The sequence below is a fragment of the Pyxicephalus adspersus genome, chromosome 5 (assembly GCF_032062135.1).
Source record: "Pyxicephalus adspersus chromosome 5, UCB_Pads_2.0, whole genome shotgun sequence".
NCBI lineage: Eukaryota > Metazoa > Chordata > Amphibia > Anura > Pyxicephalidae > Pyxicephalus > Pyxicephalus adspersus.
In genome coordinates this window covers 111,254,964-111,273,732 of record NC_092862.1, presented here as the reverse complement: position 1 = coordinate 111,273,732, position 18,769 = coordinate 111,254,964, and the positions used below count along the sequence as shown (strand labels likewise).

At 36.4% G+C, this 18,769-nt stretch overlaps 1 protein-coding gene across 7 annotated transcripts in view; it reads right to left on the bottom strand.

Moving 5' to 3' along the window:
* TBC1D5 (TBC1 domain family member 5) overlaps positions 1-18,769 on the bottom strand; it is a 307,439-nt gene that overhangs the window by 14,370 nt on the left and 274,300 nt on the right. For all 7 annotated transcript variants that reach the window (XM_072412436.1, XM_072412442.1, XM_072412441.1 and 4 more), the window contains one exon: positions 13,302-13,401. In XM_072412436.1, the coding sequence (XP_072268537.1) occupies positions 13,302-13,401 (100 nt within the window). The remainder of the gene's footprint in view (positions 1-13,301; positions 13,402-18,769) is intronic.

Sequence of the window (18,769 nt, the reverse complement as noted above, 5' to 3'; positions counted from 1 at the left end):
TTCTGCTATACATGGTTGCTATATGTAGCAATTAAGGGAAAAACGTGGGAGCTGAATGATCTGACTTGGATTTTAATCCTGTGCCTCTCATTTTAAAACAACAAAAAATGTGTTTAAAGATTTATTAAAAGCCCTTTAAACCATTTAGTCACAGCCACTTTCACTGAAGTATGATATTTTGTTTTGTTACCCATAGAATTGTTTTCCCATGTTTACATCTCTGCTTTTTTTTAGGATGGCACACACATTGGTTGTTCTTGTTTAACCACCTGAGCGTTACACTGAGGTCTAGATTTCTGTACCAAAAGTGATCCACTGTTTTTCATGAAATTTTTTTTTAAATTGTATACCTGTAACTTACAGAAATATGTCCGAACAGGGGTCCTAGTAGATAATATGAATATAAAAAATGTTTGAAACACACAATCATGTAAAAAAAAAAAAATTACTTTTAATAAAATTAAAGGAAAAACACAAAAATCAGCAATGTAAACAAATCATAAATACTGAAAAAGCAGTAACTCTGTATATTGTAAAGTACTATATTATTCTAAAACACCTCCCTAGTGTGGCAATTTTTAAAACTTTGATTCTGTATTTATTGGAGTTTGTTTTGAATTATTTTGTATTTGATTGGATACGGGAGTTTGTATCCAAGCCAATACAAAATAAGAATTTGAATTTCCAAGTTATTTACTTTTATTTTATTTTTTTTTATTTTCTTGTATTGGATTGGATGCTGGAGTTTGTATCCAATCCAATACAAAATGACAGTTTGAATTTACCAGGTATATACTTTGTAATTATTTGAATTATTTTGTATTGGATTGGATACGCAAGTTTGTATCCAATCAAATACAAAATATAAATTTGAATTTCCAAGTTATTTACTTTTATTTTTTTTTTATTTTTTGTATTGGATTGGATACGCAAGTTTGTATCCAATCCAATACAAAATGACAGTTTGAATTTACCAATTATATACTTTGTATTTATTTGAATCATTTTGTATTGGATTCAATACAGGAGTTTGTATTGAATCCAATACAAAATGAATGAATGAGTTTCAGTTTGAATTTCCCGCACACGCGCCGACGTCATCACGCACGCAGGGAGGAGCCGTCCGGTTTTTGTTTTCTCCGCCGGACGGCTTCTCCCTGCAGAGATCATCCGGCGCTGGAACGAGGACGACGTGGGACGATGAGCGGGTCCAGGTAAGATGCCGGCCGGCATCTTGTGTTCCACCAGCCGGCATCTTGTGATCCGCTGGCCCGGCGGATCACAGGATGCCGGCGGGCGGAACACAAGATGCCGGCCGGCTTCTTACCGGTCCCGCTGTCACCCGACGAAGGCACCCGACGCTGGAGAGATCGGCGGACGATGATCGATGGAGGACGACGCTGGATGAGCACAGGGGGACCAGGTAAGTATGGATGTACAAAATCTCGGGCTTAACCATCCTTGCAGTTTTTTTTTGCCCGAGCGAAGGTCGGGCTTAACTGCAAGGTGGTTAACACATATTTACACACATGTTTTGTGTTATTATTCAGTGCTCAACACAGAAATCTTTTTAGGCCGGGTGGCAAGAAATTGTAGGCGGGTGGCAGCCCTAGTATTGTGACCCAATTTATTGATAATCACCTAAAAACAGCCGGGTGGTTGCTGAAAAGTGCCGGGTGGTGCGCCCAGCTAAAAGGGGCTGGGGAGAACACTGGTGTTGCTTGTAATATTTTTTTAACAAATATAAAAGCTATTATAACGTTTGGTATGTGCCCATTCTAACACACCATGTCTCTTCTATGCCAATCGTAACAAGCACCAAATCTATGTAATGCACAAATCCTCATTTACCTTCCCTGCCTAATACTCCTTAATTTGTCTCACAGTCTCCTGTCCCAGACACTGCAGCTCAAAGTGTGGGCGGTATGACCTGGTGCTGAATAACAAGTTACAGGCTTGCCAATCAGTAATGACAATTCAGATCCTCTCCTCAGCCCCAACCCAACAACCACATCCCCTGCAACATTTTCTCACCTCATTGCAAAGCCCCTGTGCAAGTGGCAACTCTGCTCCCAATGCAGGAGTGGTGCAGCACTGTCGCCACACCGTCACAGGAGACTGCATTAAGAGTTTTCTAGTATAAGTGCTACCGGTATATTCCCCTCATTCACCAACAGGTTGCCATACAAGACTTGGGCAGTGCAATTATTGGCAACAATGAGTATTAGGAGTACAGATGGTACATTTTGTCAATGGTAGCAATGTTTCTTATTCGTTTGCAATGCAATGTTATCCATATGTAAATCAACTAATTCAACTGGATTTATAGTTTAGTTTAATACCAAAATATACAAGATTTTGCTGAGAATATTCACCACAAATGTAGCAGCTGAATTAGTTGATTTACATATGGATAGCGTATGATCAATTGTTATCTGTAAATTGTTGTTTATTTCATAAATGTTCCTTAGAACTGTTAAAACAGATGACACAAGATATATGTACAAATATTCACTCTCCACCTTTGGTTCAAAATGAAGATTCACCTGAGAAGCTGAATACGGCTATTAATACATGTAGATTGCAGGTTTCCATGGCAACCAGTGATTTCCTGCAGCATACATCTTCATGTACAGAAGTAGCTGAGCAAGGGGCAGACGGTGTTTTATACACAAAGAGAGTAAACATTTACAAGATACACCTAAAGGCACAGTTCTATTCCTATTGTATAATCAGGACAAACTGTATCGGCATATTTGTCCATCTGTATAGTTACAGCCTTCTGACTTGCAAAGCGGATAAAAAATGGCCCCGGGTCATAAAGTGCAGTCATGTGAGCAGCAATATTTCTCTTTATGAACAATTAGCAGTGCCAGTCTGTGCAGGACGGCTGCAAAGCCTGCAACTTTATAAAGTACAGTTTATTTCTGTTCTGATATTTTCCGGATGATTTGTAAAGGAACACGTACATTATGGCCTATATCTGGGAGCAAAGTTTTGTCATTTTGCTAATAAATATAAATGTATCACAGGAAATGGATACAATACAAACTAGCATCAAAGGAAAATGGTAAGATTATTTTAGGAAATATTTAATTACTTCACCATTGGCAGTTTTTTTTTTTTTTTGGTGCCTGCAAACTAGAGTACAAGAATTTGGAGCAGAAGGTGTTGCCTATGTATCTGGACCTGAAATTCACTGAATCTCAACATTTCTTCTTAACAACTTCTCCACTTTCCTTACAAAATATTGTGCTCTAGATGTAGGATTTTTTAAGGCCATTAATGAGAATAGATTTTTATGGTTGCTCAGTTTCAGGGGAAATTAATTTCTGTATATATACAACATGCAATTTTAGGATACTTAGGGGTGTTCTTCACTTTCAATGAAAAATGTATCAAAATAAAAACTTCCTGTAAACCCGCCTGATACGCGCCATAAAAAAACCCCTCAAAGTTGCCTTTTACAACTAAACTAAAACTAACTAAATTTAAAACAGGTTAGCTTTCTTTATACATCCAAGAGCTAAGCAACCTGTTTGAGGCACACATACATCATTTGATTAGAAAACACAGCTCAACAAAAAAATTTTTTTCACTTGCCAAGTATTTTGCAGTATATTTAGTGTATTTCAGATATGCTGAATCCAGAAATGACATCAGTTTCATTGAATTGGCTCTAGTTCTTGTGATACATGAATCAGAATAGACAATTTTACCAACAACAAATGTTAACACAGCATATTATCATCAATCTTTATTCACACCAATGTTTTGCATTTTATCTATTAAATGTAGCATTATTTTCATGAAACTATCACTTGCCTTCTTTTTAATTATACATTTTCTTTTTTGTACTGAAATATGAGTTTTTCAAGAAGAAGTTGTTTAAATGACCGTAATGTATTCTGCTACATTTGTAGTGAATATTCTCAGCAAAATCCTGTATATTTTGGTATTAAACTGGGGGACCAATAAAAATATTGGGCTCCCCATATGGTATGCAAAACTTGTGTAGAGTGTCTTCGTCAGTGGAAAAATGGAAAACTGAAAAGTTTGAAATTTGGTGTACCTATGGTATGACGAGAGCCCACAAATCATCATAATGATTGGTATTTTTGTGCTGTTAATGTAAAAGGTTTCTGGTGTTCAGGAGGCACGCGAATGCTTTCAATCAGCTGTGACTGCAGATGAACTATCAATGGAGTTTCTCCACTGAGAGTTCATCTGCAGTTCAGTTCCCACGGTCACCGGGCTGATAAGTGCTGCCCAGTCACCGTGGGAACTTTGCAGTCACAGCTGATTGGAGGAGGCATGCGAGTGCTTCCAATTAGCTGTGACTGCAGATGAACTGCTGTTCTGTATGTGTTCTTGAGTAGAGAATCTCTATCCAAGAACACATACTACAGTTATGCTGGGGATGCAAGGGCTGTCAGCTCCACTCTCGTGATTGTTCTTGCAGTTCTACACAGTCCCAAAAAAACCCAAAACCCCCCCCCCCCCATAAACTTTAATAGTGTTCTATATATATATCTGGCTATTTGATCGAAAAGCTGCCGAATCGAACACTAGAAATAACAACTATACAACTGTACTATACTAATACATCAAGGGTGCCCAACCTACGGCCTGCGGAGCTGTGAGATCCGGCCCTCCCCTCATTCCCTCTTTTCTTGTTGTCTCGTGGGGGATGGGGCACACGTATCTTCTATGTTTTTCTATGAGAATGTGCTGCCAGGAAAGGGAGCTTGCTCCCCACACACCTTGTACTGTGAGATAATTACAGCAGCAGCATGAGTGCTGTGACTGTGGTCAAGCAGCTGTCATTATCCCCATGTATAAAACCTCATATCTCACTCACTCACTGATTGTCATAGAAATGTGAAATTTTCAGGGTACACAAGGGACCCTTAGAAGCTGCAACTAAACCAAACAAGTTTCCAGATACGGGGTCACAAGCAAAAAATCCTAACAACAAATCAGGGATATTTTCACATTTCAAGACCATTTCAAGGCTATTACAAGACCAGGGTCCTTAAACTGAGTTTGCATGTTGGGGACCCCCTGGGGGCCACTCTCATAGCAATAAACATTAGGATACTGTCAATTGTCTGTGCGTGTGGTGCCCCTGTGCGCTGTGGTGTAAAGTTCACAAGATTTCAAGGCTGCGTTCAGGTTGGGGTGTGGTTAACCCATCCTCGTGCCATGGAACCCTGGTTTGGGGGAGGCGCTTAGTGCCGCTCACTGCCCCCTGCAGTCAAATCTGCAGATGCTGCAGTGCAAGGGACTGAGCGGCTGGGCGAGCTGCCTGTTACACGTAGCTGGCCACTTACTTTCCGTGAACCCCAATTTCTCTGGAACAGAGGGATGTGGGAAACTGTAAATGTGGAAGCCAGTAGGTAATGCCTTTTGTCTCCTGTTCCCTATTAAAATGGTATAGCCATCATACCATGCTACCTTGTCACACATAGCTATCCCCTTACTCTATATGAACCCCATTTTTTTTATAAAGGTAAATGTAACTGCATTTCATCAGTACATTTATTCACTACGGCGCATCAGAAAATACAAAAAACTATACCTGCCATACTGTGCTACCGTGTCACACATAACTGGCCACTTACCTTCTGTAAACCCCTATTTCTCTTTAACAGTAGGGGAAGGGAAATGTAGAAAAAGTGGGGAACTCCCCCCCCCCACCACTAAATTGTTATCACTCCTACCATACCATGGTGCCCCGTCACATATAAATGTCAGCTTATGTTCTTCGAATCCCAATTTCTCCTGAAAGGGGAGCTGTAGGTATATTAAAATGTTGGATAAGTGGGGGACTCGTGTGGCAAACTCCCCTAAAATGGTATTGCTGCAGTGCCATCAGAAGATAAGAAAAACTATACCTGTCATATCGTGCCAACCTGCCACACATATCTGGCCACTTATATTCTGAAAACTGAAGATTTACCAGTAAGAACATGTACCCCTTGACTCTGACATTTTGAAAGCTTCACAGTGCAAGAGATGGCTGAACAAAAAGGACTAGCTATAAATAAATTTACATATTCATAAAATTAAAAGTTTAATTTTAGATCACTGTAAAATCCAGAAAAGACATCAGTGCTTTCTCTAGCTCTTCTAAAACTTGTAGGTAAAATCATGGTCTGAAATTTCTAATGTGTTTTGCATGTTGTAGCTTATGTAGATATAGATAGTTACACAGAAATTATATTATTTAAGGTTTTTAAACAAATCAAAAACATGGTCTTGGTGATGGTCCATTCTACCAGAAAAACATGTGACAGTATCAGTATCAAAAGCAACTAATTGAAAACAAACAAACGAAAAAAAAGGAAGACGTTGACAAGAAAAACAATGTTTAAAAGATTACAAACAGTATGGAATGTGTCTTGCCAACAGTCCATGGAAAATGGATTTGGCATTGGTAAGGAAGACTGGAAATGTTTTTGTTTCTAAATCCAAAGAAATCAACAAACATTTTGATCTTTGAAACCTTGGTTACTGTCAAAATGAGATGCTTGGCTTTGTTGGCTTTCTGTGTTCAGATGCACAAGCAATAATTATATCAGTTTACCAAATATTTTCAAATTATTAGCTGCAGATGATTAGGCAGCATATTTCACTAAAGTAAAACACATGAAAAAATACTTCTATTCCAAACACCTGAAATGTACAAGAAGTCAAAAAAACTTACACATAAAATTCTTACCCTGGATTACTAGATTTCTAAAAAGTAGAAGACATGATATCTGCTTGGAGACATTTTTCAACAGAACAGAAAAATGGTAGCAGTAGCTGTGTGCCTGTACAAGAATCATTTATAAAACTGTCATAAAGGTCATTTAGAACAACCTTAATTGTGTATCTGTATATATTATAGATCTGCATATGTACTTGGGACTTTAACTTGAAACTTGGTAGGACCCTGCCACTTAATGAATGTCTTGGAGCGCCCATATTTTAAGTATACATACATTAAAATGATGTTTTTGTAAATCAATAATTTAATTTTGCTGAGGCACAAAATTGATAAATGCATCTGCCTCATAAACCCCCAGTCATACTGGACAGCTGAAAATAGTAAGGAATCAGAGCAGAGCAGAGCGGTCCATTTAGGGCAGTGGTCACCAACCTTTGGGACCTCAGGGACCACTAAATTCAAAATTTTAAATTCTGTGGACCATTATAATGAATTTTCTTTAAAAAGATAAATACGTTTGAAAAATAATGATCTTCCTAATGGTGCCTGACAAGGACTGTGGAGGCTCTGATTCATTGATCATTTCATGGTTAAGTGAAGTATTACTATTGTTACTATTATCATTAGTTGCATTATCTTTGGTATTACTAAAGAAATGCAAAATATTTGTTTGCTTTTTCTCACTTATAGATTTATTTTATTCAAATCTAAGACCAAATAAGAAATGATAGTTATCAAAGTTAAACTATTTGATACCATTAAATATAAGTTAAAGAAAATACACAGTTAAGGTCATACTTACCTAAAAGAGCATCTGGGAAATAAAGAAAAAAATTATAACAATCGGGATGAAATTCGGCATTCACGGAGTGGGGTGACTGTTGTAACGATCGAAACAATTCTGGAGCTTACGGCCCCACAACGGTTGCCTCATACAACTTAAGACTACGCCGACGTCATGCTGCCCTTCTCTTGCTTTTCTGTCTCTAGTACAGTTCGTAAATTTAGTGCAATATAAAGGTGAAAATTGTCATTCAGAATATAGGAATTTATTAGAATATTTTTTTTGTTTATTAATAAAACATAAAAATTGCAAATAATGTCCAAATTTTTCTGTGGACCAACAAAATTTTCCCACAGACCACTGGTTGGCGACCACTGATTTAGGCTACAGCACATAGAGAAGGTAGGAGGCACAGGAAAAGTTACAGTTAAGGAGACTCCATTTTTCAAATAAAATTGGCAAGTAGAGGCACAGAAAAATGTTGCAGTATTGTAGTGATTTTCTTTTCCAAAAAAAACTTTTATTCACTTGTAATGCTTGCTCTTGAACTATTAATGTGACCGCTCCATGTAGAGTTATTTCTCAAGCAAAGCTCCCTCGCCCCTAATCGTAATTGTCCTCTCATCTTTTCGAACTGGCTATTTACTGTCTGTGCTAGGCCAGTTCCCTCACATTACCTTTATTAAGCTGCCAGGTGAGAGGCAAAGGGGAATACTGTAGAATGTAACTTGAGTAACAACTCTGGGCCTGCTGATATCTCAATCAAGGTGGCAGCACCCAGGTTAAGTCCAAGGCTTTTGAAGTCTATAGGAAGAAGGCTTCTAAAGGTAAATATCATGCATATTATTCTTATAGGAAGGTTTTGTTTGAAATAAATGGTTTGGAAACAGAATTTCTTGAGCTTCCAAACAAAGAAATATCATGGACATAACATAATATTATGTAAGCTTACTAATGATTTTCGTCTCTTTTTTTTTTTTTAAAGTCACAATGAGACCGAGCCCTGAGCTTTGCTGTTTGCTAAGTTGTATGCAATAGGTTTTTATGTTTTAGAAATGACTAAAATCTTTTATATCTCCTACAATAAAAAGACATAATAACCCAAACAATTTGCTTATAATTAGGTTCAGAATAAGAAACCTAAGTGTGCTTCAACGGTACTAAGGGAATATTCAATCACATAAAATTTTACTCTTACAAACTCAGACAGACGTAAAGCTCTCCAGATACGCCTAAAACATAAATTAGCTCCATTATCAATGTAAAGAAATCCTTGGCTTTTATGTGACATATGGCTGAGGACTGGTGACAAATCATAATGCGCCTTCAATAACATCATCCAGTCACCTTGGCTACTAATTGAAATGTTTCTTCTGGGAAATGTTACACAAATATATCAACTTTCCAATTCTACTAGGATGTATTAAGTGATAAAAAGTCCCTGGAAACATGGAACAGAGTTACATAATCTTTACACGAGCCAGGGTATAGATGGGAATGTTAAGTAAGAAGAGATTAAGGTATTATTCTGAAAAACACAGTGAAGCTATTATTTGGTATTGGTTGTAACTGAAATTTATTTTGTATATATGTAGTTATTTATGCATTAATTAGGGAAGCTAAATTTTACTTATCACCCTATACAAGGGTTTCAAGTGTATTACAATATTATTGTCAGGAACATTTCTATACAGCAACAGGAAGAGGGAGATATAAGACTTAATTAGATTATTATTTCTACTCCATGATAATGGAATAACAGAAAAAAATGCTGTTATGAGCAAGAAATAGATTTTTTGGTTGGCTGGCATTATGCAACTGCAGTGTCTCCTAATAGATATACCAGTATTTGTATATTGATGAAGTTTGTGCAGAGAAATGTGTTTAAATGTAGCATGCAGCTAAACACACAATGACATGCATATGTGGGAGAGGTTTTACCTACTTTAGGATTTGTATTTCTGTCTATATTCACTTTTTTCACATTTTGTGCTTCACAGGTATGCAAGAAGCAGCACAATGATGCCTCATCTCTCGGTCACTCTGTTCTCTCCTTATATAAGCATGTCACTAGTTAATACATAAACCCTGCAACATAATTGCCTGGCTGATTGTACTGCGTCTTCCACTCCTGATCTTAGCTCTAGTGAAGGGGGGAGTGAAAGAGGTCGATAGGTAGTCAAAATCAAATACACTAATTTCATTAAAAGAAAATATTTATTGAGGTATCATTGAATATTGAGCTGCATTATTTGGCATTTTTGTAATTTATATTTGCTGCAATTGTAATCTTTAGCACTTTGAGCCAGTCATGGCTCTGTTGCTTTATACTCTGCTGCTAAATAAAACACTGAATATACTTATACCGCCTAATATACCATTAGGTATACATGGGAAAAATGGCACATAATCAAAGAAAGAGGATGTGGGAATGCTACATCAGAAAAACCTACATACACATTTTGGAATTCAATTAAGTACACTAACGGTAATCAAAGTACACACAAGTTTCCTTTCAAGTATGTGTGTGTGTGTGCAAATATTTCTTACAAAGTATCAGGTGAATTCTTCCAATCATGGTTTGAAATTGTTATGAAATACCAATTATTTCATGCATGGGATATTTTCTGATTTCCTTAATGTTTTTACAAGCTGAAAAGCCAAGAATCGTGCTTCAAAATGTTCCCAGAAATGACTACAGCAACACAAGAATGTTCTGAACAAAATTACAATATTATGGTCACTCTACAGGACACGCCTGTGCTCCAGCTCGGCAAATGTTCTTTAGTTTTTTTTTAGTTTTAAAATTTATTGTTACCATGAGTACACAAAGCCCTAAAGAAATAGAACCCCAAAATGTGTTTACGCGCTGTCACACGAGTCAAAACTAATGTGTCAAAACTAACTGAAGAGTTTCTCTGGACCCTAAAAGTGGTTTGGCACGTCTTTTATCTACCTCGTTCTTATATTGGTATTGTGCCAGTAAAGGAACATATATTATGATACACACAGATCCAATAACTAAACGGCTATCAACAACTTGGGAGAGTCCACATGCTGTTGTATTGCCTTTACATAGGAATTTGGAAACTACTACATTGTATTACTACAGACAGATTAGGGTATTATAGATATTTTAGGTATTCGGCTTTGAGACTGGTGTCATTACTCTTTTCTCCAGCTGTCAGTCACCAATTATAAAGGAACATTCATGCTATGAAATCTAGAGACTAACAGCATTTTTTAACCTAGAAAGTATAACAAGCACTGACAATTTAGTGACTGCATTGATTAGGACAGGATGTCACTGTAAGGAGATAAGTCATGAGTTTCGGAGACCTGAGAAAAGTAATCTCTAAAGTTTTCTGACATAATAGCGACAAATGTTAAAAAGAAAGTACTATAGTAGTCACACATTGGGCTCCTTCCACAATATGATATGCTATCTTACTATGAAAGGTGACAAAGCAACTTATCTTTAGCTTTGAATACTTTGTAAAAGAAGTACATTTTGGGGCATGTGACTATGCCTTGGCATTCCTTTGCTTTAAACCTAATATATTGATCTCTACAGTATAAGATTATTTAAGGCACCATTATTATTATTATTATTATTATTATTATTATTAAACAGGAATAATTTAGCGCCAACATATTACGCAGCGCTGTACATTAAATAGGGGTTACAAATGACAGACTTGCAGCATTCATGATAGATTGTAGAGGAGAGAGTCGGGTTAGTGGAATACCAGAGAGGAGGATGTTACAGTAGTCCAGACAGGAGATGATAAGAGTATGTAGAAGGAGTTTGGTGGCCTCGGGGGACAGGTAGGGGCGGATTTTGGAGATGTTGCGTAGGTGAAAGTGACTGGAGCTGGAAATGTTCTGAATATGGGGGGTAAATGAGAGAGCAGAGTCAAAGGTGAGACCAAGACAACGTGCCTGAGGGGAGGGCCGAATAACAGTGTTGTTAAGATTGTAAGTAAGATTTGCTGATGTCGTTATGATTTTCCTTGCTGAAAACGAAAAGAGTCTTATGATCTCCCTATTTCTGCTCTGTTCTTTATGTGGACCTGTGCTTTCTGCACCTCTTTTGCTGCTTCGTGAATAATTACCCTACGAGACATCAAGGCGGCAATTCTAACACAAGGAAGCAAAGCCCTGCACCTCCATGAGGATAGACAACTTTACAGATAGATAGTTCAGAACCTGACATGACATGAAAAGTTAGTCACAAGGAAAAGATCTGTGGCAGAAAACCAACTTCATATTATGTCTAATATTCAGTAATACTAGATTACTTTTTATGGAACTATGATTATCCCTGACTATGCAGAAGTTAATACTGCTAGAAGTCACACAGTTCTATGTACTTTTATTTGGTGACAACGTTCAGTGCTGGTGTAGAAGGAAGAGGCATTGCAACCCTACTTTATGTAATAGATGGTAAAGGGGAACCAGTGCAGGCCCTTTTGTAAGGTATAGCCATTACCCTCCAGGGTCCACCACAAAATCTTGCTTTAACACAATGAAGGCTGTTTCTGTATAGACATCTTCTAGAGCTCTCCATTTTCAGACTCCCTATAACACCTACATCATGAAAAAGACTAACATCTTTTTGAGATAGATACTTCCCATACAGAGCTAATTAAAAATTTACCTACAAAGAACACATGCATTACAAACATCTAGCAGATTAACACATGAGTAAGTGAAAGTAAAACAAATCATTTAATGAAATACAAAGAAATATTCCAAATAATGATTTCATGGGCAGTTTGAAACTCATCAATTCTAAATCAGTCAAGCTGTTTTCCTTCACTGAATATTCCCCCACAAAGACTCAGTGTGGCATGTCTAATTTATCCTAATTACATGCAGCCAAGCTACAGAGTGATATGGTGGTTAATTCCATAGTAACAATTAGGCATTTTTCAGGAAACAAAAATGAAAACAGTGAGGCAGATAAACAGAAAATTGATGAACATGAAGATGAATTTGTAAAACTCAAAAAATCCAAATATACAAAGCTTTTCCAAAGCACATTTTTAATGTCCATAGTGCCAATGTCCCTGGGTTTTCCTGTCTTGGCATGGTCTGAGCAGTAGGCATATTTTACATTGTCATATAGTGATGTCACTGAGCTTTTACATCTAGGCTTCCCTACTATTGCCAGGTTAGATGTAGTGAAAAGCAATAATACATTTAAGCCAGTTGTGGTTAGATCTGCATTATTGCTTTATAGTACATATAACCTGCAACCCAAACTGGTCCCCATCCAACTTTTGGGGTACTACTTATGTGCTTTTTTTTACAATATTCCTAAACATGACTTCTTGTGGGTGAATTCCACTTTGAAGAATTATTAATGTCTAAAAAAAGTTTCTAGAAAAAATGTGATATTCTTCTTCCCCTGAAGAAGTGGGTCTCATCCTACAAATTTGTGGTGTCTATGTCTATGTTCACTTGTGAATTGCTTTAGGAAAATATCTCTGTGTTTATAAACCCATGTCGTTTATGTTTACAAACTGTATTTTATGAATAGTTTATTGATAAAATATTTTTATGTTTTACTAAGTTTTTCACCACGGAAACTCCCTGCTTTTTTCAGATTGAGCTCTTTAGGAGCCATTATTAGCCCGGTATTTGGGTATTTTTATAAAGCACATTTTAATATTATTTTCTTCACTAAACCTGCAAATTAAAGTGTGTTAGAAAGAGTGCTTTCTGAAAAGCCAGAAAATGATCATATTAGTAATGACAATGAAGTACAGGTAATGGTAATGTGAGGATATTACTTACCTAGATGGGTGTTCATAATCTTTGCACAGTATTTGCACATTGCATCCAAATCGTTAAGTTGTCCTTGGAGGAAAGAAATCTGAGCTTCAAGTTCCTCTTCCTGCAAAACATATATGTTTTTATATTTGTTAATGGTAAAATAAACTATGACTAGATGTTAAAGTAGACATATGTTTAACTTTCAAGCCCTCCTCCTGCATGAAGTCCTCTCACTCAGTTTCCCCCCATACCCTTTGATCCTGGCAAAGGCACAGAAAAAGTCTAGCACAGGGCACCTGTATTTTTTATATCTACAATGGGTATGTGTGCCTGTAGGTATAACATTCTACTGGTGTCCTGTGAGTTTAGGATGGTTAAAATCACTACCTGACAACACCATGTCAAGAATATAAGGAGATTAAGGACACAATTAGCAAATCAAAAGGGGCCCCAAGTAAGTCTCTATCTGTCACTAGGCATAAAAGGAACTTTATTCAATTTTTTTTAGAAAGCTGTCTGAATATGATTACATGCCTGATTTAAAAAATAAAAAAGTAATGATAATAAAACTGACTCTTCTTCACACTGTGTATAAGAGGGAAAATGTTTACACTGCTCGCAGCATGTTCAGCTCCAAGCATGCCATGCTATAAAAGAATAATTGCCATGTTTAATGCCACTACAGTTTTACTCTAATGGAAGCTATTTAAGATAAAGGTACTAATAATGCTTTTATTTCCAGCATTAGAAGCCTGGTTTATGCTATTCTAGAGTTCAAAGCTATTTCTGAAAGCCAATATGTTAAGTCAAAAGCTTTCAGTGGTTATAGTAACAAAACTGTGTCACTACATGTAGCTTGTAGTGCTGTTAGAGCTTGTCGGGAAGCATACCGAAAGCAATTCATGCTAATGAGCTTTCCGACCTCTAACAAAGTGACATACTCAAATAAAAATCTACATTAAAATCTTGTTATGATGAAACACTATCTTATGTGTGCTTTATTTCACTTAACATAGCACAAGTGTAAAACAGTAAGTAAACGGCAATGCTGGAGATCATATGCACAATAAGTAAAGTTTTATGAAGCATCAGCTGAATTCTTCAGTTGGAGACCCTATAAGCAATCTGCCTAGATGTAGGTGATTTGGTAGGATTAGATATTATACAACTGTGCATGGTGAACAGGCACAATGGATAGATCTATTGTACGCAAATATCTGTGTCATAAACCTGAAAGGTCTGATTTTATTTTCGTCAGAGGTACACTTTACTAGGTTAATAGCATATCCAGGTTTGCATTATTATTATCTGTTCCACAAGGCTACTTTTACTGTGACTAAAATCAATGACTGCCACGGGCCAAATAGCTGCATTCAGTTTGTATTAATAAGGTCTCCATACAATTTTAGGTCTAGGTGCACACAAGTCATTCCCCTATTATGAAGTAAGGTGAGAAATGTTGTTTCCCAGAATGAATACTATATAGGCATGTGATTCTCAAGAGTCTGAGTGGCTTACAAGTCAGTAGACTCTGAACATCACTTCTACAAAACATGTGTAACCGATCTACATTTTGGCTTTACTTTGGAAGTCTATGGGCAAGACCGCCGTACCTAAATCCCTATGGTTGTCAGTAACTAGTCTTCAGTTGCACAAGCCAATGAGTACCAAGTCCATGGCTCCATCTGCCTACAACAGGGATGGCATTTACCTCAATATGCACATTATAATCCTATATATCCCCAAACTATTGAGCCTTGGCCATCAACCATAAAATAATAGATCAGTGGATTAGTTGGAGAAAGAGAACAATGGATGACTGGCAGGAGGCTGCTTTATTGTGGATTTTTTTCCAAATTTCCCCTATTTTACAATAGATTTGTCATACTATCACAACAAATAAGAACATATATATATTTATTTTACAAATAAGAACCACTTTTGATGACTCGGTAGAGGTCTCCCAACTTATTTTTGCAGAACAGAAATGCAAATGAAATAGAAAACTCAGATAGGAGAAAATTAAACTCATAGGTAAAATACCTAAACATAGCAGAATTATAGAAAAATGTATTTAAAATGTGCCCAAAGCTTAACCTACCTACACACAGAATATACTGTTTGGGTTATTTGTTTCTTTGCTAATTGCTGTAGTGAAAAAATCTTGTTATTCTGCCCCGAGAGTTATTTTTGCTGTCATAAATTCTCACCCAAGGATCTTCATAAAGCACATTTTCAAACACAATATTGATGTTTAGTCCACACTGTCACAAAATGTTTAAAGTGGACCTATTACCACATTTTTTACTTTAAATAAAAGGGTGGCTAACCCTTTTATATAACATTTTCTTTTTAAACCCTATTTTTCTTTATTTTAAGGGGACATCCCTCCCTTTCTGTCTTTTATACATGTCCAATGTCGGGACTTTCTTCTAATGTAATTGCGAATCTCATGCATGTGCAGGATCGACGGCTTTCCATCTATAAAGGTAATCGTTATTTTATTTTTTTCATGGATAGTTCCGCATTAAAGGGTTGCATGACTTAGGTCCCTTACAGACTTGCTGTTAAAAACCATGCTGTTAGCAGTGTTTGTCCGCTGCTTTGTACTGCGGTGGAGTGAGGTTTGTTGCAGTTCTTTCTCCAAATGAGGCCAGAAGCAACTTGTTGTTTTCAGGAACCACACCATGATCCATCACATTTGCAACAGTATGCACAAAATGGTTCCTAATTGTTATCATTCAGTGGAAGGGGACTGCTTGTGGGCATGACTGACTTTGCAGTAGAATGCTGCAATTACTAAGTCATAAAATGGCTGTTATTGTATCCATGGGAAGGGCCCTGTGATGTGATTTGGGCACTTTACATGAATTCATCACCAAAGGAATTGTATGTGTATAAGTGATGATGTAAGCTTACTTGCTGTGAATTTAAGTGTATAACAAGCATAAGTTTAAGCATACTTTGTCATCAACAAGCTTGTTCCTTTCCCAGTTTTTTTTTTTTTTTTGCTTTAGCCTTAAAAATACTTCTATTACCCCCTTTCCTTTACTCAGATATGGCACCTATCCACCAATAAACTAACATCTTCCAAACTATTACTGTGTTAAGTCAAGTCTTCTACACTATATTGCCAAAAATGCAAATTAAACTGGAATGAAATGATGTTTTCTGGCTTTTTGGATAGAGTGAAAAAAATATATTTCAGTACACTATAAATTTGTAAGAAGAAAATCCCCCAGGAGATTTATAAAGGTTTTGGCAAGTAATAGGAAATAAAAACAGAAGAAATAGGTGTTACATACTTCCATTACTTCTCTGGAAAGTCACATACACACACATGGAAACACACTGGATATTGAATTGTAATTTAACATGCCTTTAAGATGCAAGACAGAGTCATTTTTAGTATACAACAACCGATCAGCAACCATCTTTCATGCTGATAAAATGATTGGATGGCATAGCTAATGAACAATGCTTTTTAGTAATCTCAAAGGAAAGAATGTAAGGTTTCATTGCCCTTAAAGTGGAAATTCAGGCAAACAACATGTTTATTATTATTTTTTAATTAATATTAATATTGTTATTATTATTTATAATATTATTAAAGGCACCTGTTTACTACTTGACTAGTTTAGCTAGTCTTGTGATTTAGCATTTGTAGTCTGTAGACCACGTGTGTTAGCCCATCACACTCTTCCACTACAATTGCACAACTTATTCTGGTTCCTGGGGTTGTGGGGTTAGATGTCGGATTTAATAGTTTCCATGAATATAGAGCCTAAAGGGCTTTTGCTATCCCATATTAAAAAATGTTCAGAGGATCTTAGCAAATGACCAGAATCTTACAGTAAACTGGCTTTGAAACAAGCAGATGGAGGATTATACAAACTGGGATATAAATGGAAAAGCAGGGATAAAAATGGAGTTTCTGCTCAATAGGCTTGTTTGTATTTATTAATAACCAAGTGTAAAGCAATGTGTTTTATGGAACTGGGGAAAGGGGCTTTGGCATGGAACAGCTAAGACACACTAAAAATAAAAAGCCACAGGCAGGAAACATTTATATTTTAACTGGCACAACTAAAACATGCGGGAAGTAAAGCAGCGAGTTAATATTAAATATAACTGTGTACTGAAATGTCACAATGTTTGGTCACTTTGCTGCGAACTAAGGAAAAACAAGTATTATGGATGTAAAATGCTTTTTTTATATGCAATGCATACTAGCTGTGGGTAATGTTGGCATTTATATAATTTAAGCCTGAAAATTTAGAACATATGAGGCTTACATAATATTCAAAATATAATTAACATACAAAAATTACATTTAATTGGAACTTTTCATTGCATTTAGTATTATAAATGTTTTCATTTAACCCAAGCAAACAGTTTTTTTTAGTTTTCCAGTAGCGTGGATGGGGTCCTTTCAGTCCCAAGCGACGGCTCTACTGAAAATGATAGATAGTTATTGTGCACGGCACCATTTATGTGGTCATTTCATGCACCAAATAACATCTACCCTGATTTCCCTTCACTTTCTTTACCCATGATTGAAGGAGCAGACATTTTGGATGGTCTACAAATCTGGTGATCAACATACAGCCTGCAGGTCATATGTGGGCCATCAGAGCTCAGTGTGCGGTTCATAATATGAAAACTGTAATAATGCCATCATTATGCTAATTTCTATCCACACAAATTCAGCTTGATTTATGGTTTTTAAAACCTTCTACTGCACACAAGGAAGGGATAGGTTATTTCACATAAAGAAACATTCTGGAAGAGAACCAGAACACTTATATATAAGTATATATACTTACATATATATAATATTGCCATACTTACAAATATTAATAGCATATATACTGTAAATCTATTTTGCAGACCCTTCGACATGTAACTGATCACACTTAAAGCCCTCAATAGATGACCATCAATGGACATGAGTTTATGAGACATTTGTCTAAACTAGATCAAATATTTTTTTTCTATTAGGTCTAATACTTTTGTTACATAAGCTACATACTTACAGAGGGGTTCATGTTAGGAATATAAATTTCTGCTCCGTGTTTTCAATTACTTATCGTTATTAAACACCTCCTGATAGGACTTGCATTGATATATTTGTGTAGTGGTTCTTAGGAGAAACATTTCAAATTGTAGTTAAGCTGACTCAATCCTGTTATTAAAGACATATGATTGGTCACAACCGCACAGCCATACATCACATTAGAGCCATGTATCACTGTACATTGACACTGAAGCTACTACTATGAATATATATTTATTTTATATATATATATATTTGAATATATCTGTTTTACATCTCTTCATATTTGTCAGGTGTGATCATCATAGAGTAAAATGTGTGCGACTGATCATTCCCTTGGTGCTGATAAGGGCTCCCTAACTTCTTTATTACAAGAAATAAAGGCTTATAACTGTATATTATCAAAGCAGATATAAACCAGCAATGAAAATTC